This window comes from Rhynchophorus ferrugineus, unplaced genomic scaffold (genome assembly GCF_030347505.1).
Source record: "Rhynchophorus ferrugineus isolate W39M unplaced genomic scaffold, kcgeb_rfMv2 rfM6, whole genome shotgun sequence".
NCBI classification, from domain to species: Eukaryota; Metazoa; Arthropoda; class Insecta; order Coleoptera; family Curculionidae; genus Rhynchophorus; species Rhynchophorus ferrugineus.
Genome location: NW_027472585.1, coordinates 12,913,054 through 12,935,372, shown reverse-complemented (window position 1 = coordinate 12,935,372; position 22,319 = coordinate 12,913,054). Strand labels below are relative to the sequence as shown.

Below are 22,319 nucleotides of genomic sequence, written 5' to 3'. Positions count from 1 at the left end.
TTGAATGATGAATATTTTTGTTCAATTATTTTATTTAGATTAGAATTTTGTTGTATATCAAAACCCAACTGAACTAAAATTCAGAGTTGATGCGGCAACATTGCGTCGCTTTGACGTCGCAAATTTAGATACAAAATAACTTTGAATAGACTATATGAAAACAGCCTGCGTTAAAAAATAAATACATTGTTGTTAGAGCCAAGTCGAGACGAGGTAATCTCACTCATATTATAACCCATATTAACTCAATTTTTCTTTATACATGTTTGTTAAAATATTTACAATTTATAAAAAAATAAACAAGAATTGGCACAACATAACAGGTCAATTGAAAAGTGTCCGGCCTGACACATAGATGGCGCTACTAGAATTAAATCCATATGCTAACTAATAAACCATAAACATAAAAAGATGCGCGTTTAAATTTGTCAGCTGTCGGATCATTAGTTTGGGAGTTACAGTATTTTGAGCGAAGCAATTTTTTTTATTGTGAGAAAAAATAGATAAAAAGGAATTTCGCGTGTTGATAAAATATTGCTTTTTGAAGGGAAAAATACAGTTTAAGCAAAAACTTGACTTGATGCCGAGTTTCCGGATACTGCCCCAGGAAAATCAACTATCAAGGATTGGTGTACTAAGTTTAGACGTGGTGAAGTGAGCACCGAAGACGGTGAACGCCCAAAAGAGGTCGTTACCGACGAAAAAAATTTAAAATCCACAAAATGATTTTGAATGACCGCAAATTCAAACTGAATGAAATAGCATATATCATTCACTAATATTTGGGTATGAGAAAGCTCTGTGCCAAATGGGTGCCGCGCGAGCTCACTTTTGACAAAACAGCGACAAGTTGATAATTCGGAGCAGTGTTTGAAAATAATCAAGCGTAATAAACCCGAGTTTTTGCGTCGATATGTGACAATAGATGAAATATGGCTCCATCATTTCACTCCGAAAAAGCGCTCGAAAGCGTGAGAAAACGCAACTATCGGCTGGCAAGTTTATGGCGTCTGTATTTTGGTATGCTCATGGAATAATTTTCATAGACTACCTTGAAAAAGGAAGGACCATCAACAGCCACTATTACATAGCATTATTGGACCGTTTGAAAGACTAAATCGCCGAAAAACGACCGCATTTGAAGAAAAAGAATGTGCTGCTTCAGCAAGACAACGCACCGTATCACAAGTCAGTGAAAACGATGGCGAAAACGTATGGCTTGGCTTTGAATTGCTTCTTCATATTCTTCCACCGTATTCTTCCGATCTAGCCCCCAGCGACTATTTCCTGTTTTCAGATCTCAAAAGAATGCTCACTGGGAAGAAATTTTCGCCGAATGCAGATGTGTTCGCCGAAACTGAGGCCTATTTTGAAGCAAAGGACAAATCGTACTACAAAAAGGGTATCGAAAAGTTGGAGAGTGGCTATAATCACTGTATTACCCTTTTGCACACAAATGTGTTTGACTGTTGTAGGCCGGGGACTTTTCAATTGACCTGTTATTCTAAAAATATTATGATATTAGTCAACAATAAAATTAATTAACATAAATAAATTCTTACTATATCCAGATCGTGTTCAACAGGAAGAAACGTATCCCGAAATATCATCATCAAGAAAAAAACTCTCACGAAACCTACCCCACCTCCAGGAGCAAAAACTAATTAAAAACCGATGTCAAACAACAAACCGCGAATGTTTAGAGAATGCTCCGGTTATTACCTGGCCGCCAACCGCATGTTGTTTCGACGAACCCACGCCTCAAAAGTGGATTTTAAGGCGGCTTAGCGCGACGATGGGACGTACCGAAGCCGCGCGGTGGGGATAAGTCTGGATGCGACCGATGCAGATTGGAAAACAGGGATAGCCGTTTAGTTTTCCAGTGATTAGTTTGGTTATTTGATGATCTGGACGTCAGGCGTTTGACAAGTGGGACGTGTTTGGTGTAGTGACGCCAACTGGATATAGTTTAGTGGCTTCGTGTTGTTTTATAAGAAAACAATTGCCAAGAAGAATTTTGATTTTAAATTAAGGCTTAAGTGGTGATTACATTGAACATTAATCAGTAAGTATTCACCATGATTTGAATTCTCAGTATGTTATATATTAATTATTATTTATGTTGATTAAACAAAAAAGTCCATGAAATATAACAATATCATTACATAGTAATGTAAGTTATACCATAAATATTAAACATTTGAATATATAAGATTGTATTTATCCTGATAATGTCAGGTTTATGTAAAATTTAGTTACAAAAATACTAAAACGTATAGTCATGTCCATCATCAATCCGTAGCCGGCGCTTGAGTGAAGTGTCCATTACTCAACTAATACGATGCTATTGATGCCATAGGACTTCTAATATTGAACCTCGCATTTGAAAGACCTCAAACTTATGGATATGAAACTGTAACTTGTCCTCTCCAACAACATTTCCACTCCTCTGACATCTGAAAGGGACAAAGGTTTTCTTCAATTTAGCCGATTCGGCTTATTTCACCAAAAGATTCCACTTTTTTCTTTCATTTATTACTAATCTGAAGTATTTGCAACTTATGGAATTTCTACGGTTGAGGCTTGCAATAACAGAATATCCGCCAGCTGTCAATACTTTGGTCCTTCCTTTACTAGTTCTCAAACCGTATTTCTCTCAATGTGAACTATACCATGAAGCACGCCAGGAGCTTCAATAACCGAACATAACGTATAACTATCATCATCAGCGAATATCAGATCAGATCTACATCAGATGTATATATATTTTAAAAGCTTTTCGAGTAATTCAATCCACTATTAAGTTGAAAGTATTGGAGAGATCACATCACCCCCTGAATTCCAAATAAATTTTACATTTCACTACTAAAGGAACCATTGTGAGAGGCTTGAAGAAGTTATAGACAAGTATAGTAGTATTTATACAAATATCCAATAAGCACAAATAAAAATTATATCCGAATAATACCCAGTAATGGCGAACGATGTCATATTGTCAAACAAGTATTCTTGTAACTGCTTATACCAAATTATAAAAATAATTTTATAGTAAAGCGATAAACAATTTAATGTATGACATTTGAATTATTTTGTTAACTTTCAATTATTCTAGTTATGGTAAATATAATATAAAATATGCCATAAAGACAAAAAAATGTATAGAATAACTTGAAACTAAAATAATTTTTTTTTTAATTTGCCATATTTTACCGTACTTTATCAATTAATAGTTTCTTGTAATAATGTTAATAAATAACTTTTAACACTTACCATCAGTACTATTACAATTTTTCTTTCCCTTATTATGAATATAATATTCTGCATTTGAAAGATTCTTCAACATGACATCCTCTGTTATCGCAACATGTTTCAGTTATTTTTGATATTAAAATCTATATATCTAAGTATATCATTAAAATGTGCTCGCCAATATCGATAGCGAGCTTCAGTAGACGTCTTAGTATAAACTCCACTTGAATATTTTTCTCTCAATTACAGCATTGAAGAACTGAAGTAACTGTGGTTACTACTTTTACCGTTACCGCAACTTTTTACCCTTATGTTGGAAATATCAGAAATTTTAAATATCCTAATACTAATTAACAGTAAAAATTAAAGTGACTACTGGGTTTTTTAATAAATTTGAAAAATTCGGCATATTTTTATATTATTTCCTTAAAAGTAAATTAAAATTTCATGTTTTGTTTAGAGATTTTAAGAACATTTTAGAAACACAACAGAAAGTGCTCACTCACTGAAATTCAGTCAATAAACACTTTCCAATCGGGAAGCCAATAGTTCAGCCAATACATAGGTGAACAAAAGTGGTTTTTGCATGAGTTTATCGCTATAAATTAAACCTGGTTTAAGGTAAATGATGTGGCTCGGTGAATGGAGGTAAAACGAAATGAATATGAAATACATAAAACGGATGGCAGCGGTGTTACCTGGTGACGAGGCTTGAGCAGTCAATGGTGGCACGTCTAAACCAAACGAGGGTTGAGCACTGAATGAATCAAAATACCCATCAATAACATCCCAGATAAGCGTCTCGGGGTTGCCAGCTATTCGTTATCGGGTTCTAGTTGGCGCTGCTGGCACCCCGCCCGTGTTTAACATTTGGGATTATATTTCTGGGTATTTTGTAGACCGTTATTCCACGATGTAAAATTCGACATGCCTCAAGGTCGCTATACTGGCTTCACTATAATGATACTAAGTTTAACAAAAAGAGAGGTTTTAACCTGGTTCCAAAACCAGTTCATGTTGAGAAATCGATCAAGAAAGCACAAACGTCGATTTTTTTGAGATGTCAAGGACATTCTCTATGTGGAGTGACTCCAAATTGATAAAACAATATTCTCGAATCATTAATATTATCGTTATATTCAGAAATTCGTAAATAAAGAAACAATTTAATGAACAGGTATAAACATTTTACATCAACGTGACGTACCCTATTAATACTTTCACTAAAATGATTGAACTGCCTCTTTCGCATCAACAAATTCTTCGGTACAAAACAATTTGGTTGTTTTGTTTCAAAGTTGAGAAATATAACATTAAAAAATAATGATTTTTTTAGAACTAAAAACCAGTTCTTTAATGTCTACAAACTTACTGAGTAATCATCACTTTGTTAAATGTTAAAATAATCAAATTTTAACCTGAATTTTTATTTTCTCACAATATTCTTTTGTTTCAGTTTTCAGCAACCGGTCATTGAAAGATGTTCCACATACAGACGGCGTCCTCCATTTTAGACCCGAACTGCTACTGTCTGGACGTCCAAACTAGCCATTTCCTAACGCACCGAATAGCCAACCCCTACTACCCGCACCTGTTCTTTCCTCTCCCGTTGAAAATCACCCAGCCCCGACCGGAGAAACCTCCATATTCGTACATCGCTCTGATCGCCATGGCCATCTCGTCCAGTCCCAAGCAGCGACTGACACTCTCGGGTATATACAGGTACGGACGACAATCAAAAACCAACACGAGATGTATACGTATCGGGATAAAAACTAATTCTCGCCGTCATCTTCTTTTTTTCCTCAGGTTTATTATGGACAACTTTCCTTATTACAGAGAGAACAAACAAGGCTGGCAGAATTCCATACGGCACAATTTAAGTCTGAACGACTGTTTTGTTAAAGTTCCCAGAGACAAAATAACGGGAGGCGCGGAATGCGGCGGCAAAGGTATGAAAACAAGGGGCCACGGCCTGTTTTTATTTTGTTTCTTGTCTCTAAAATTAATGGGATGTCGGCTCGTTTGGGTGTGATAGGTCTCTATCGCGTTTTAAACAGTTATTATCCAAGTTAAATGTATTTGGTACTAGCAAGTGTTAATTACTAATCAATAAGATTTATTAATTATTTCAATTATAGAATCTATATAATCTATCACACATACATTTTTAACACATCATTCAACAGGTCCAAGACCTAAGTCGTTTTACTATTTAGATCTTGGACCTGTTTTTAAGCTTTTAAACAAAACAAAATTTTAAACAAAATTCAATTTTTATTCCCCAGAAGATACTCTCCACTAAAAATAACATGTTCATATACTTTTCTGAGGAAAATATGTATTTGCTTTCAAAATATGTTTAACTTCGTCAATCATTTTATTACTTTAATCACACACACATTTTTAACACATCATTCAACAGGTCCAAGACCTAAGTAGTTTTACTATTTAGATCTTGGACCTGTTTTTAAGCTTTTAAACAAAACAAAATTTTAAACAAAATTCAATTTTTATTCCTCACAAGATACTCTCCACCAAAAATAACATATTCATATACTTTTCTGACGAAAATATGTCTTTGCTTTCAAAATATGTTTAACTTCGTCAGTCATTTTATTACTTTAATCACACACACACACATTTTTAACACATCATTCAACAGGTCCAAAACCTACGTAGTAAAACAGTTTTTAAACAAAATTCAACTCTTCTTGCTCACAAGATACTCTCGACCAAAAATAATATATTCATATACTTTTTCTGAGAAAAATGTGTCTTTGCTTTCAAAATATGCTTTAACTTCGTCAATGATTTTATTACTTTATTAAAACCTATCACTGAAATTTAGATCTGGGCTAAAGAGTTTCTGTAAAGTATTTGAAAAGGATTTTTTCAATATCACCAATATTTTCATCCACTTGTGATACGATATATTGCTTTGAAAATAAAAATAAAATAAAATATTAATAGAAAGGTAGTCGCACTTAAATCAAGGTAATTTTTAATCCAACCAAAAGTGTCCTCGGCAAATGTTTCTCTTGTTACTGGGATATCAGCAGTGTGTAGTAGATACAGGAGTGGCCCCGAGACACTACCTTGGGAAACTCCAGCCGATATAGGGGTAAATGAGTTGAGAATGGCCCTTCATGCGACACTCTTCAGCAACATTAAAATATTTTGAAACATGCTTCAGTCTCAAACAATCATTGAATATATAACCCAGGTGAAATATCATCAAGTCCAGATATCTTTTTAAGATTGAGGTTGTGAATTTCTGATAAACATGATTTGTATCTATTGTATCTATATATAAATAAATAAATATATATATATATATATATATATATATATATATATATATATATATATATATATATATATATATATATATATATTAAATATTGTATCGTCTACAGCATTTCTGATTATTTGCCATACTCTTCTAGCTTTTCGCCTTTCTTTTTTCGATTCCCTAATTTCAATGGTGTAAGTTACCTCATATTCTGATTTTTGTCTTGATGTTGAGATAACTTCTTTGCAGAAGACCGAATTTGTTTAATTTATTTTGGGTTAGCGGCTTAAGATCGTCCATATTTTTAATGGTCTTACGTTTAAACTTAACATGCAATTGAGTGACTTCGTCAGAGAAAAGAGAAACAATCGTTGAAAGAAACAAAATCTATCGATTGATAATATTTTTTGTCTACAATTTACTACTAACGCGCTGCTTGAAATAGTATTGTAAAATATCACATATAGCTGTATCCAGTGTATGTTGCAATACTACATAAAATGACATTTGATTATGTAATTTACTTATTGAAATTTAATTGGATGTACAATATTTTTAGCGTTTTATTGTCTGATGTGTGTATGAATAAGCTAGGCGATTGTGCATGTTTGATAGATTTGTTCAGAAAGCATGGGTTTTCCCGGCTTAGCTCATATTCTTGCAGTGGTTGTTGTTGAGAGTTATTGGTGGTAATTGTAAATATGATTTGCAGTGGAAACTTCAAACATTTGAACTAGAATCGCATATCTTTTAGCATTCCTAAGCTATATTGGGTCAATACTTCAAAGAACAACATTCATTTTTATTTACATAAAGTATGTCGGGAATAATATAATTCATTGATGTGTTTCTGATATTAGAATCTCAAAGAATTACAGGAAAAAAATAATTCCAGACCATCAATTTGGTTTCCGTAACAAACACAGTATAATAGAACAAGTACACATATTAGTCAACCAAATAAATAAAAACTTCAAAAATAAAAAAAATGCCTCGGGTACGTTTCTCTGTATATAGCAATTTTTGATAAGGCCTGATCTTTTAGAGTCCAAGTTGAATTGAAAATGATTCTGCACTACCCATATAGCGAACATGTCTTGTCTACAAGGCCATGTCTTTGGACCATTGTTATACCTCTTGCAAACAGCCCTTACCTGAACCCCTACGGTAGCTGGCAATAAAACGATGATTTTATATCAGAAGTATTCAATATTAACCACAAGAAACTTTCAACTTTACCTCAACAATATCCATTTGTGGATGAAAGCATAGCGGATACAAAACTATTGCCGACAAACTACAGTACTTATTGCCTCCCCTGCATTAGTAACTATGAACTCTCGCAAGAACAGAATGTTAAATATTTCGGAGTTTATTTGGATTGTCGCTTATCTTGAAAAAATAAAAATAAAACGTACACGTAACATTTAATAATAACCATACGTACACCATATCGTACGTACCACGTAACCATACGTACACGTAACATTTAATAGTAACATTTAACGTAATAAACATTTTGAATAAGAATCTATATTAAATATATATAATAAATATATAAATATTAAATCTATATTACCATCCTTAGATAACAACACCTTGAGATAATGACAAGGTGTAGATAGTTCTTTACATATTATAAATCACATAAAATACTTGGGTAATCAAATACTCCATAAACAATCAGTTAACATGTGCTAATTGTGTTGACAATATATTAAATGTTAAAAAAATAATTAATGCATATATTTTTGATGAAATAAAGTGTAATTAATATTATCAAAGATATGTAGATAACTATCCAATGTTAAGCAAAAATAAATTTTCCTGTGATTACTATAGATAAAAGAAATTGAAATGTTTAAAATAGCAAATAAAAAGTCAACAGGAATATTTATTTGTCTCTAAACTGGCTTCGTCTCCTATGTAACGTTATTAGGATTATCGGGCACAAAAAAGGGATGAGACCTTTTCACTTCACTACACACACGCCGAGAGACAGACAGGATAAAATAAAATGCCGAAAATATAAAATGTTACAGGATTATTCACCGGGCAACCTCTGTTGTTTTTTTCAGCTATTTTCAAATGCCCAGAGGTAAAACACGGTAGCCATGTGCGGTAATTATTCTTCCGTCGAATTATTTATTTGTATCGGTAACTCAGGTGTTTAATTACTTTAACGAATCTAATCATCAGTCAACTTGATATGGAAACAAAATATATTTAAATTGTTTTTAATTTTTCATTTCAGTTTTGCAAAAGAAGTGAAGCTCAACGAAAGGGTTACTGAAAGAAATAATAATCCAAAGGGACAATGTCTAGTGAATACAAATTTGACTCTCTTGTCATCATCAAATGTTTACACTTCATTCGAATAACAAAATATACTGACAGAACTTTGATATGCAATATAACAGGTCAATTGAAAAGTTTTTTTTATTCAAGATAATTCCCTTCGAGGGTGATATACTGATTATAGCGACCCCCCAACTTTTCGATACCATTTTTGTACTACGATTTATCCTTTGCTTCAAAATAGGCCTCAGTTTCGGCGATCACCTCTTCATTCGACGAAAACTTCTTCCCAGCGAGCTTTCTTTTGAAATTTGAGAACAGAAAATAGTCGCTGGGGGAGACCTGGAGAATACGGTGGATGAGGAAGCAATTCGAAACCCAATTCATGGATTTTTGCCATCGTTTTCACTGACTTATGACACGGTGCATTGTCTTTGTGAAGCAGCACTTTATTTTTCTTCAAATGCGGCCGTTTTTCGGTCCTTCCTTTTCCAATGTAGTCAATGAAAATTATTCCATGCGTATCTCAAAATACAAACGCCATAAACTTGTCAGCCGAGTGTTGGGTTTTCTCACGCTTTGGAGTGGGTTCATCATGTGCAGTCCACTCGAATGACTATCAACTGGACTTGGGAGTGAAATGATAAAGCCATGTTTCATCCATTGTCACATATCGACGCAAAAACTTTCTCATACCCAAATATTCGTGAATGATATGATGTACACGTTCAGTTGATATCTTTAGAGTGTCTGCTATTTCATTTAATTTCAATTTACGATCATTCAAAATCATTTTGTGGATTTTTTTACTGTTTTCGTCGGTAACAACCTCTTTTGGGCGTCCACGGCGTTCACCGTCTTCAGTGCTCATTTAACCACTTCTAAACTTAGCAAACCAATCCTTAATGGTTGACTTTACTGGGGCAGTGTGCGGAAACTCGGCATCAAGCGAAGTTTTTGCTTCAACTGTATTTTTTCACTTCGTATCGTAGTATTACATATAGTCCTTCCAATGCACGTCATCAACACCGTCGATCGTATGGTTAAATTCAGTTTGTAAAAACGTAAAATCTCGCATTTTTCTTCTTCTTTGGATTATCGCTGATATTCAAAGGTTTTGGAGTTCAAGGCATTGCTACAATACCATTTTTTACGCTTGTAAATGAGTTATTCATGCGTTAAAACTTTCCAAAAGTTGAAACTAAGAATATTAAAACAAAAGAAATCGTTTCTGTTTCACCTCAAATAATGTCACCAGCTAATGAAGAGCAATTTCCTTAAACAAAAAATAACGAATAAACGCCGACATTCAAGCCGACGACCTGTTGTTCGAAACCAGTTAAAAACGATGCCGTTACGCAAGCTACGACGCTAATACATTTTGCATTTTATTATCTTAAAGGTTCCTACTGGATGCTGGATCCCAAAGCCGCAAACATGTTCGAGAAAGGAAATTACAGAAGACGCAAAACCAGGCGGCAGAGAGTTTCCGAGTGTGGAACTTCAATTTTCCAGGTTAGTAAAATATGAACAAACGTACGAACGCAGCGAGGGCCGCATTTTTCTCCAGATATTATAGTATAATTTCGTATCCGAAAGAGTTATGCTCCGATAGGTTTACGTTTTTCAAAAACGTACATACGGTAGATTGTGGTATATGGGCAAAGAATCTCACATTTGTTATCCGTTATAATTAATATTGATTTTGTTTTATAATTTAATTATTACATTATTACCAATCGTTGCAGACTAGCCTATGTTACAATTTGACTTGATAATAACTTAAATCTCGGAATATATTTAGCAGGACCCATCGGCCCTATTTTTGACTCTGCTGTTATAATATTTATGTAACAACAGGAGCAATAAGTATTATTATATGATTTCCATTATATAATATAACTATCCTAACAGGTAGAAGATCGCTTCAGTAAGTGATCTGCTCTATAACTTAATCTAAATCTTATTCTAAAGACTATTCTAACTTATTCTAAAGAATATTAAATCTCACTCTATGTATCTACTAATCAGTTCGTATGGTAGTTTGCGTTTAAGCCTATGCACTACAGTGTCATCGCGCACATTTCACTGTTTGGCGAGTGCATTGGGACGCACTAATAGTCTTACAGAGTACTTTGCGCTAAAAATCAGCCAATACATTTCGTTTAGTTTAGGCCCAAGCTGTTTGCGTTTTATTACTATATGTTTCTTGCGGAAGTTCATGATTATTCAATTTTACTGAGGGACAAGTTCTTCTACAAATGGTGAATGTCTCCTGGGTGGATTTTGCCCCATTTCCTTTAATACGCCACGTTTTCAACCACATTTCACTTACTACGCAGGATCAAATTGTTTTATTCTTTAGAGTCTGTGTCCTATTCTGGCATTATCCAAAAGTTTTAGTACCTCGATATTGGCATTGGATAATAGCAATTCTCTTGGTATATCTGAAGGTATCAGTATTAGTAATCAGTCCTGTGGTACCTGAGTGCGCCTACAAAGCTTCTCAGAACCTTGTTCTGGAAAACTTGTTTTGTATTTATATTACTTTCCCCGGAATTTCTTCCAATTAACCAATATGAATTCCTATCTGTAGGAATGTTCGTCGAGTCGGTCAGTCGGTCGAAATGTGTGGCTGCCGCTGCGATTATTTGTCAAAACACTCACTACTATTTTTGGAAGGAATTTGCACGAGAACTGAAAAACACTAGTTTAATAATCACTTGTTTATTTCGATATTTAGTGATATATGTGGTCGACGGAAGAATTGACAGGATATTAGGTTAGGTAGAGGAAGTACGGTAGCGCTGTGGAAGTGGTACTATTACAGGGGGATGGAGAAAAGAGAAGAGAGCGTAGGTAAAGTAAGCTTCCTCTTGTTTAAATGTAAAAATGTTGACTCTAATGTAAGGTTTAATAGTTCAGTCTGTTGTTTCGGTAACATCTTCTCTAGCTTATAATACTGGTTGATATCTCATTCCAATAAACGTCAATTGGATGGCATAATTTTAAATTAATATTAACTTTACAAAAACTGGGCTAGTGGGAGATTTTGGTCATCTCCTTGTGAAACCTGGAATATTAAAATGGAATCGATTTTTTAGTTAGACAAACCACAATTATTGATTAGCACTATAAAATATAAAATTTACTCCTTTTTAGATGAAACTAAAGTTAAATTCAAAACAAATTCGCCAAATTCACCTAAACACTGCACGAGTTTCGTAAACGTTAAAACTTCAATGCAGTAAAGGTCGAAGCATAAAAGTTTTATTTGAGTTCGGTAGTTTTTTTAACAGTTTCTATAATTAGCTTAGTTCGGATAGTCCTTTCCGCTTTCATTCACTGGCCTGTGCTAATTATTCAGGTTAATTAAATATTAGGTGTCTGCTTTTAAATATCATAAAAACTGGTAAGATCAAAATATTTAATTCGAAAAATTCGCGACGCTTATTTTAACACTTCTTATTTTAACAATCTTATACACTGCTATGATATAGCATACTCCAATTGAAACGTTTTATATAAACTTTGCATATTTCCTTCTGAGATAGGACTCACAAATGAACAAAAGGGAGATCCAATTTATATGGATTCATGCATATAAATTGTATCATTTAAACATATCAAGGATATGTATGTCAAATTAATAGAACAAACAATCAAACATCTGGGTAGTAGATGCTAAAATATCCATCTCGTTATGTTTCTACTTTAAGAAGGCATTTGTTGAGAAAAACTGGTATAATATTTTCATCATTTTCCACCATTCCAATAACATTTCCCGTATTGGGCTACCATATCAAAAGAAAGATATTGATTCGGATGAGGTCGAATCATAGATCTCTTTTAACGTAAATTCAGAATTTCCAAAGCATATGCCATCCAAGCCATACTACAATCAACAGAAATAGCGGTAATCAAAAGATGTTACGTCTTGTTAGTACTACTTTTCCTATGTACTTGGATTAATTAACAAGCAAGACGAGTGCGAGAAAATATATCAGTATGTATTCCTTAATTATAAAATTATAATTATTTATTAATTATTAACTTATAGCTACAGTTTACACTAAATGTATACACTTTATATAAGTTTGTATGGTTTTGTTTGCTTCCATCTCCAGGCATCCTGCACGCTGTCCAGCAGTTGTATTGCTTCCACGTTAGTATGATTTAGTAATCTTCTTTCGTGTTCCAAGGCGAATCTATCTTGGATAGCTTCGCAATCCATTTGATTTCCAGGTCATCGTGCAGTTCTTCATTGGTTACATAGCGATAGGCATTGGTAATCAATCGAAGAACCTTGTTTTAACAGCGCTGTATGACTAGTTGATTTGAATTTTTAGTGCAACCCCATATTTGCACCCCATAGGTCTAAATTGGCTTTATAATCGTATGATACATCAACCTCTTTGTTTTTAGATCAAGTTGAGAGTATCTTCCGACTAACCAGTATAGTTGTTTTATTTTGGTTCTAATGCGTTTTGCTTTTTGTCTAACGTGATGCATAAACTCAATAATACAATTATTTTGTATAACGAAATGTCCAAATCAATTGCAAAAATATAAAAAATCAGAGAAATATATTTTACAAGATAATCTATCACAAACACATACTTAAATTTTACACAACAATTTTATAACCTGTTGTATAACTATTTGCATGAATATATTCAATTAATTGATTTAATATTCTCAGCTGACACTTATCAACAGCAAGTCATGCTTGATTCCAATATGATTTAAAACACACCATTTTTGCTTTGACAATTTTATTTCCGTAAGACTTTGATTGGAACCAGATCACCATTAATCAGATTAAAGTGCCAGATTTCTATTTGATGTAAAAGATTTAGTCCTTTCTTCATGCCAATTCCGTCCAGTTCCAGAAATTCTTTTTAACTATAGCCCGAGTGTACTAAAACTTTTTTGATAATAGTTACGAGTAGTTCTGGTGTATATAAATGCAAAATGCTATGCAAAATTTACCGTATATTTTGTTAAAAACATAGCAGTCATCAATTGGCATTACGAAAAGATGCTAGAACGATTGAACAAGTATATCGCAATGATAACATAGACGTCATCAGTAGATGCCTGAGAACATAAACCTTTGAAGCATAAGTTAAGCCTCTAAAAAATACAGCAGACCGACAATTTAGAAGTTAGACAACACAGTGGCTTTTTGTTTTGAAGAAGATTGCCATGGCGCGGAATAAAAAAGAGGAAGAAAGCTTATTAGAAAGTTTTATTTAGATATATAGCAACTATTGTACCTATATCAAAGGTAATATAACAGTATTGACAATAGATTGAAGGACTAAACTAGCCGCAATAACTACCCGCTACAAAGCTTCAAATTCAAATCTAGAATCTTTTATATTGCGGTAGTTATATTATTAGTAGCGTTGGGAACTATCGACTGAAAACAGTCGAAACAGTTGATAGTCAAAAAAATACCGACTGAAAATAGTAATCACTATTTTCAGTCAAATGCACAGTTCGACTGTTTTTTTCCCTTCGTGATGTCAGACCAAGATGTACGAATTCTTGTCTGTATAAAATGTGAGATAGGAAAGGACGGAGATAAATGCTGGGAACAATTAATTTTAAGTGTCTTTATATTCTCTAATGGTACTATAAACAAGACAGATATATATATATATATATATATATATATATATATATATATATATGAGCACTGAATGACCAAAATACCCTTCAATAACATCCCAGATAAACGTCTTGGGGTTGCCGCCAGCTATTCGTTGTCGGGTTACCACACACCTTAACTACCACACCCTTTTTAAATAAAAGTTTTATTCACTTTTGAACGGAAATATTTTTAAATTACTGTATATTATCATGTTCAACTTTTCTCCCGTGAGGCGATCTCTTCGATCGTTAATGATTTGCCCAGATTTTGAAAAAACTCGTTCCCAGGGGACAGATGTTGCGGGTATAGAGGAATATTTTACGTGTAACTGATATAATTCAGGTAGTTTCATTTTATGTATTTGCCAAAAATCCAATGTGTTTTCTCCAAACGCCTAATAAATGGAATTTCAAAATACTGCCAAATCTGTAAAGTTGCTGCAGTACTTGGAGTAATTACTAATTCATTCTAGCCATTTTTTATCAAAATATCTCCAGATGTCAATACATTCTTGATCAGTACTTTTGTATTGAATTTCGAGTTGTGGAACTATATTTGTATTTTTTGAAGTTAGAATGGAAGATACCTCTTTTGTGATAACTTTTTGTGTCGCAACAGCATTATTTGTAATACCAAATCCTGTTTTTTTTTAATCTAGGATCTAAAAATGTGGATTTCCCACATATCGTATTCATTTCTAAAATTGCCAGTCTTTTATTGATGACATCTAATAGACAATTATGTGATTATTTCTCCATCCACTTGTTAAAATCCTGGATTTGATGGAATGTTGCAGTCCTCTTATTAACCGTATAATTAAAGACATCGTTGGGATATCTTTCTCGAGATAACTCGGTGGTCATTATTTCAATGGGCTTTAAAAGTTGAAAACATTCTGTTAAGATAGTCCATTCGTTAACAAATAAAAACTGTGGTGCTTTTCTTAATAGCTAACAAAATAAATTGTTGAATATTAAAGTAGAATTTTCCTATCAGAAAATGTATTTATTGCAAATATTTAATTTACTTTATATATCTTTGCGGTTAATATTTTTAAAAGAAATTTAACAACTGCTACTGTAAACAATTTTTCAAATCTTTTGGATCTATGCAATTTCTGAAACCTTTGGAACCTAATTTTGGTTTTCAAGATTTTAGGAAAAAAGTTTCGACAAACAAGAGGCTTGGACAAAAATCGTAAAAGTTTATCAAAAAAGTCTATTATACCAGTCCAAATCAGTCGGACCGAAAATAGCGACTGAAAAGTTACTAGTAAAAACACTCGAACCAAAAATAGCGACTGAAATAGTCGATAGTAAAAAGTAGTCAGTTACTGAACAGTCGATAGTCGATTTCAGTCGATTGTTCCCAACACGAATTATTAGATATAATACAGTATTTTATATACTCTAAATAATTGACATATTAAATAACTAACTGTTTATTTTTTTAAACATTTAGGGGTATCTTGAGTTCTATACTAATTATTGTAAATATTATTATATTCCCTAACTAAAATAATATTTGACTTTATATGATTAGAATTATAATTGGGTAACTTTATTACCGGAACGGCTTATTTAAACCGATGAAACAACACTTAAAAGTTCTGAATTTTGTTCAAAACGGAAACTAACTTTTACAAGAAGAATTCCTGTTTAACTAGCGCCTATTAAGAACAAACTCGCAAACTTTATGAAAACATTCCTCTAACGATAGAAGTTCAATCTTGTAGAGGCAGCAGAAACGGCAACGGCCTTTGCAGGATTTCTTTATTAATTGAAACAGTACATGCACTTCTTACATTGGGTACTAGTCAATACAGAAAATATTTTAACAAAATAATTTTCACATCACATTTCTGAATTTTTCTGAACATTTCTGTATTGCATCAATTTTTTATGTTTTATTATTCTCTTAGCATTTCATAATCTGCTCAATGGATAATAAGTAACAGGTCAATTGAAAGTCCCCGGCCTACCCTAGTAAAATGCATTTTTCATTCAGCACTCTGTTGAGATCTGAGAACAGGAAATAGTCGCTGGGGGAAGATCTAGAGAATACGGTGCATGAGGAAGCAATTCGAAGCCCAATTCAAGGATTTTTGAGATGGTGCAATGTCTTGGTGAAGCGGCACTTCGTGTTAGTCAATGACTATTGCATTTTCCCACGTTTTGGAGCGGGTTCATCGTGTGCAGTCCACTCGGATGACTGTCGATTGAACTTCGGAGTGAAATAATGGATCCATGTTCATCCACAGTCACATATCGATTCAAAAACTCGGGATTGTTATGCTTGATCATATTCAAACATTGCTCCGAATCATCAATTCGTCGTTGTTTTTGATCAAAAATGAGCTCACGCGGCACCCACTTTACACAGAACTTTCTCATACTCAAATATTCGTAAATGTACATCATACACGTTCAGTTGATATCTTTAGAGTGTCTGCTATTTCATTCAGTTTCAATTCACGGTCATTCGAAATCATTTTGTGGATTTTTTTACTGTTTTCGTCGGTAACAACCTCTTTTGGGCGTCCACGGCGTTCACCGTCTTCGGTGCTCATTTCACCACGTCTAAACTTAGCATACCAATCCTTAATGGTTGATTATCCTGGGGCAGTGTTCGGAAACTCGGCATCAAGCAAAATTTTTGCTGCAACTGTATTTTTCCCTTCAAAAAGCAATATTTTATCAACACGCAAAGCTCCTTTTTATCCATTTTCTCACAATAACAAAAGTTGCTTTAGTCAAATGCTATAATTCACAAACTAATTATCCGACAGCTGTCAAATTTATACACACATCTTTTGAGGGTTAGGGCTAACTTAAAACATATAGAATTAATTCTAGTAGCGCCATCTATATGTCAGGCCGGGGACTTTTCAATTGACCTGTTATATGATAAAATTTATGTTATATAATGACATTTAGAAGATCGCCTCAATCTCCTGTACAAACTTAAAAACTAGTATTAAACCTAATTTAATTACTGATCCATGTTATTCTAAAAACCAGTTTGTGTCTATTAATCAGATCGGATGGTGGTAAACGTTTTAACACTTTACTCTCATCGCACACATTTAATTGTTTGGCGAATACAGTCGGGTGCAACATTCTTTCAGAATACTTTAAACTGGCACTTCTGATCATACTCGTTATGATTTGTAGGGGGTTATCTTGGATTTGCTAGTAGTAGCCCACATTTCGATACTGTACGTTCATATGGGCCGAAGAATTGACTTATATAGCTATATTTTATTATCCAAAGACTTTTGAAAGATTTTTGATCTGATCTGTCGTATTAACCAAGACAAGTTTATAGCTAGGAAAATTTACATTTTCCATAAAATTCACGGCTTCTTTAATTACAAACCTCATGTTGAGTCTCTTTTTCCTCCCGATTACAAGAGAAAACCTGGCAAAGTTAAAACGATTTTATTTACAATAGGACTTAACTCACAAAGATTAGACGGGTACACATGGTTAATGACGACAACCTTCAACTATCAAGTGACACGTACACTCCTTTGACCAGGTGTTTAAATGTTCTTGAAGGTTCGTAAAGACCTAGGTAAAGTCTGCGTGAAGACTGTGTGATTTATGTGAAGGCTGTATATATTTGTGTTGACTGTGTGAAGACTCGTCTAATTGGACGGTTACATCGCATTTTATCCACCATTGCTCGTCCCTTGGGCCCTAGTATTGGGAAAATAGGCTGCAGGCTTATTTCTAGAGAAGGAAAGTCCTATGATTTTTTTGTCTCGATATAAAATATACCCAAAAATATCAGTTAATATAGTTACCTATCCAAGGGGATCCAAGGTCAATACGCTTCTCCATATATATCTGTTTATTTAGATAATCGGAGGTTGAAATGTTAACTTATTCCATTTGGCTATTGCCCACTCTCTTTATGTGAAGTGTCTTGTTCGGTCCCAAATACGTCTGGCTTCACACCTAAAATGTATATATTTAAAAAATCGATATTTTAGAGATTAGCTTATCTGAATGTTCAGAATTAATGAATATATATTTCGAGTATAATCACAAAACACAAATACATTAGACGCCTAAACGAATGTCTACACTCATTGATGTTTCGAAGTTGGAGTCAAAAATCATCCGAAGACCAACGAAAATATATTGTTTCAATTTATCTTGTATTACATGACATTAACATCTTTTGATCCTGGCGAAGAACAATCTTGAATCATTGAGCTTAGTGGCCTAGTAGCTTAGTGTAAGACCCGCGTTTTAAGAAACTTGATGTATATGAAAAACCGGCGTCAAAAAAATACAAAAATTATTTCAGAATATAAATCTACATAAGGAACAATGCTATCTACATACAGAAGATGAATTTTAAGGCGAATTAGAGTTCTGGGCACTAGAATTAGAGTTCTACGTAAGATAAATAGGTAGTTGGTTAACTTTCAAGATATTCTCTGGAGATGTACATATATTTTCTATTCCTTCAGTATGAGAGTACTTTTTATCAACTATATGAGTATGTGTCTGTTATTAAGGTGTGAAATATGCGGGGAAAAACAATAAAGCCTCAAATCTAGATGGCCTTGATTACAAGGTCAAGTAACGTTGTAATTAAACGTTATTAAACGTAACACAAAATTAATTATCTCTTTTTAATTTTACCCATATCAAAACAAAATTTAAAATGACATTTCGTGGACGCGTTTCACCAAAAACAATTTTAAAGTAAACATAGATGGCGGCCCCCGTTTTACAAAAAAAAAAAACGAACAATGGCCGCACGGATTTCAGCCAAAAATGCTAAACAACCTCTACAAGAACTTTGATGCTTAACTACAGCTCGTTAAAAACAAATCCATAAACGCTGCACAAATTTCCACAATGCCAAAAGTTCATTTTTGTAACGGTCTGCTGGCATAAAAGTTTTATTTGAGTTTCTCGGATCTCTTTTTTTAATTAGTTTGTTCCGCCACGCGGCTCTAATTCGTTTTAGTTTCGGTATTCTCTGCGCCAATTTGCCTGTTACACCGCACAAAACGCCGAGGTTTCAGCTTGCTCTTATTGTTTGTTTGTTTTTTCTTCCTAATGGAATACTTAACAAAAGTAAATCACCACTAAAAATCCTTTTTAACAATTTCATTGTCAATGGTTGACATTGACGTTGACGATGTTTTTAATTCGATAGATGGCGCCACTAAATATACCGATAGGGTAATTAGTTATAGTTATATTATTAAATAGTACTTTCTCTGTTCATTGTCTATTGCCTATAGCTAATTGTCTATTTGTTTTGCGTTCTTGATGAAAAAAATAGAGGTATCTCAATAAAGATAAATAATCACCTGAAAAACAATTTCATTAGTTGACAGTGACATTGAGAATGTTCACAATTTCGTAGATGGCGCTGCTGAATATGTCTGTGTATGTAGATTTGTTTTGTTCGTAATTTAATTTTATGTATATGTCACAAAATTATATTATTATTTGAAAGTGATCAATTAATAATAGTTAAAATAATATTATAAATAGACAAATAGGTTTAGGTAGGTAGTAAGTTAAATTGTGTGTATATAGAAGAACATAAAATACATGTAGTGGAGAGGTTAAATAAGGATTTTGTTTAGTTTTATTTAGTTATTACAACAATTATTATATACATGTCTTATTTAGAAAGGTTTGATTATTTTTAAATTATTAATTTTTTTGTTAAAAATATTTTATTTCTCTCTATTTGGTGTTAGATATTTGCTCAATATATTAAGCAGTTATTTTACTAAGTACTAACATGGGTAGGCCAAGTAAAGATATGAGGCCCATATGAGGAAAAATAGGAATAAAGAAACAATGATTGAAAATAAGGAACGCCTCATGCCCCGGGGTCCGCTACCTAACCTGGATGATTTGACAAATGTTCTAACCAAACTAGAATAACAACGAAAAGTCGTTGCCACCGCCGGGAATCGAACCCGTGACCTCCGCGTGTGAGCAGAACTCGAGAAGCAGTTGTTAAATTTCTTTACATTCACATTTCTCTAACATTTTGCTTCATTGAAACGAATATACACAACTTATTTGGAATTATTACCGATTATATTAGGGACCCTCACACCATCGATACAAAGCGTCCAGTACGACCAAAACAACTATGCCATGCACATATTTTAATTTTTAGCGCATATTTAAGGTTACATTATTTATAACGCCAATGTTTCTTTTAAATTCATTTTTTGCAGGACTAACTTTTATACGGGGTAAAGTAAATCAAGGTCCAAAAAAAATTGTAGTTTAGAAATTTGAAGATAATTCAAGAGGATATATCTCCGAAAATATTTTAAATTCTTAAAGGTTTAGCCTTTCGAAATATAAAAAAATCGAATTTTCTAAATGTCTAGTCTAAAATAACCATCTCAACATAGCGCTTCTAAGGCATTGACTATACGAAATAGTTCTTCATTGATACCTAAATAAAATGAAAACTCTAAGACTATATTAATAAGTTTTGATTAAGATTACATAACCTCGAATTAAAAGAAATAAATCCGAACCTAAGTTAATCGAACAAATTGAAATACAAAATGCTAATTTCGTTTTTCGTTTTATATTTCAGGAGGAAGCGTTGTCTTTGGTTACCAGAACGACAGATGCTTCGGAAAATCAGCATAATTGCGCCGAATCGGTCCGTCTGAAGAATTCCAGCTTGTTTACCATCGAGAATTTAATAAAAACCGATCCGAACGGCGACGTTAGCGAGGTTTCCGTAAAAACCGAAGCCGAAACGAGTCATTGTTGATAACGTTTAGTTGTTTAGAATTGTAAATATTATTTATATCAAATGAATTTGTATAAACTATACACTAAGTTCCTTATATTGTATAAATGTTACAATGAACGTGTTTTATAGTGATGTTGTGGACTTACCAAATGCATTTTTGTTAACGTGTGTACTTAGTACATTAATAATAAATAAACGGATTATGATACTTATGATATCCATTCATTCCATGTTGTCAGATCAATATAAAAATCCTAGTTAGTATTATTGAATTTTTGATCAGTATTTCCAACATAGATCTTTAATGAAGACATTCCTTACCCACAAACAAGACAAATCAGTGATTCTTTTATTAAACCTTCCATTAAATATGCTTTTTTAATTTAAAAATTTGTTTATTACTATTGTTATGTTTTATTTGCATCATTATATAAGTCTATAAAATCGATATGTCTTCGTATTTACCACAAAACATTTATTACAGTATAGAAGGGAATCTCCCATGTATTAATCGTGAAAAAGTTTAGCTCTCTATTTGCACTAGAGGGCGCGAGAGTCGGCTATATGAACACCGGGAAATTTAAACTACAATAATAATAATAGTAGAGGAGCCGGCTTGGTTAGCGCACTGGTAAAGGCGACAGGACGGTCCACCTACTGTTGCGATAGTAGAGTATGGTCCCAAATTAATGTTTGTGATTTTCCTAGGAAATACTGTAAAATCCGACAAGGAAAATGATCCCAGTCACGCCAGTAACCAAGCTGGGCCAGACCGCATGTCTTCTGGGATGATTTCAAAGTTGGTCACTCGCCCATCGGTAGGCTTAATGCCGATTCTGAGGCTCGGAGCCCACGTTAAACAGTAGGTCCAATATAGATAAACCGTTATATATAAAATCGTTGGTAAAAAAGGAGACCTTAAATATATTAAAAATAATAATAATAATAGAAATATAATAAAAGTATATTATATATATATATATATATATATATATATATAGTATAAATGCATTTTATACAAGTCTTCGACAAGGTCTGGCACGACGGTTT

General features: G+C 33.3%; 1 protein-coding gene across 3 annotated transcripts; it reads left to right on the top strand.

Moving 5' to 3' along the window:
* Positions 1–1,888: 1,888 nt before the first annotated feature.
* On the top strand, positions 1,889–21,494 carry LOC143199199 (forkhead box protein C1-A). Of its 3 annotated transcripts, none has more exons than XM_076409022.1 (5): positions 1,889–2,065; positions 4,713–4,971; positions 5,059–5,201; positions 10,245–10,357; positions 21,105–21,494. In XM_076409022.1, the coding sequence occupies exons 2-5, from the start codon at positions 4,730–4,732 to the stop codon at positions 21,285–21,287; spliced, it is 681 nt and encodes a 226-aa protein (XP_076265137.1). In that variant the 5' UTR covers positions 1,889–2,065; positions 4,713–4,729; the 3' UTR covers positions 21,288–21,494. The 3 variants fall into 3 exon arrangements, with proteins under 3 accessions (XP_076265137.1, XP_076265138.1, XP_076265136.1); XM_076409023.1 differs by having other exon boundaries at positions 4,706–4,971; positions 5,089–5,201; XM_076409021.1 differs by having other exon boundaries at positions 4,706–4,971.
* The last annotated feature ends 825 nt before the right edge of the window (positions 21,495–22,319 follow it).

What these genes read in the sequence shown, in the direction of transcription:
- LOC143199199 (XM_076409022.1), top strand. Translation starts at nt 4,730, where the DNA reads ATGTTCCACATACAGACGGCGTCCTCCATTTTAGACCCGAACTGCTAC. An exon ending in CGCGGAATGCGGCGGCAAAG is followed by an intron (nt 5,202 to 10,244) that starts GTATGAAAACAA and finishes ATTATCTTAAAG; the next exon opens with GTTCCTACTGGATGCTGGAT. An exon ending in GTGGAACTTCAATTTTCCAG is followed by an intron (nt 10,358 to 21,104) that starts GTTAGTAAAATA and finishes TTTATATTTCAG; the next exon opens with GAGGAAGCGTTGTCTTTGGT.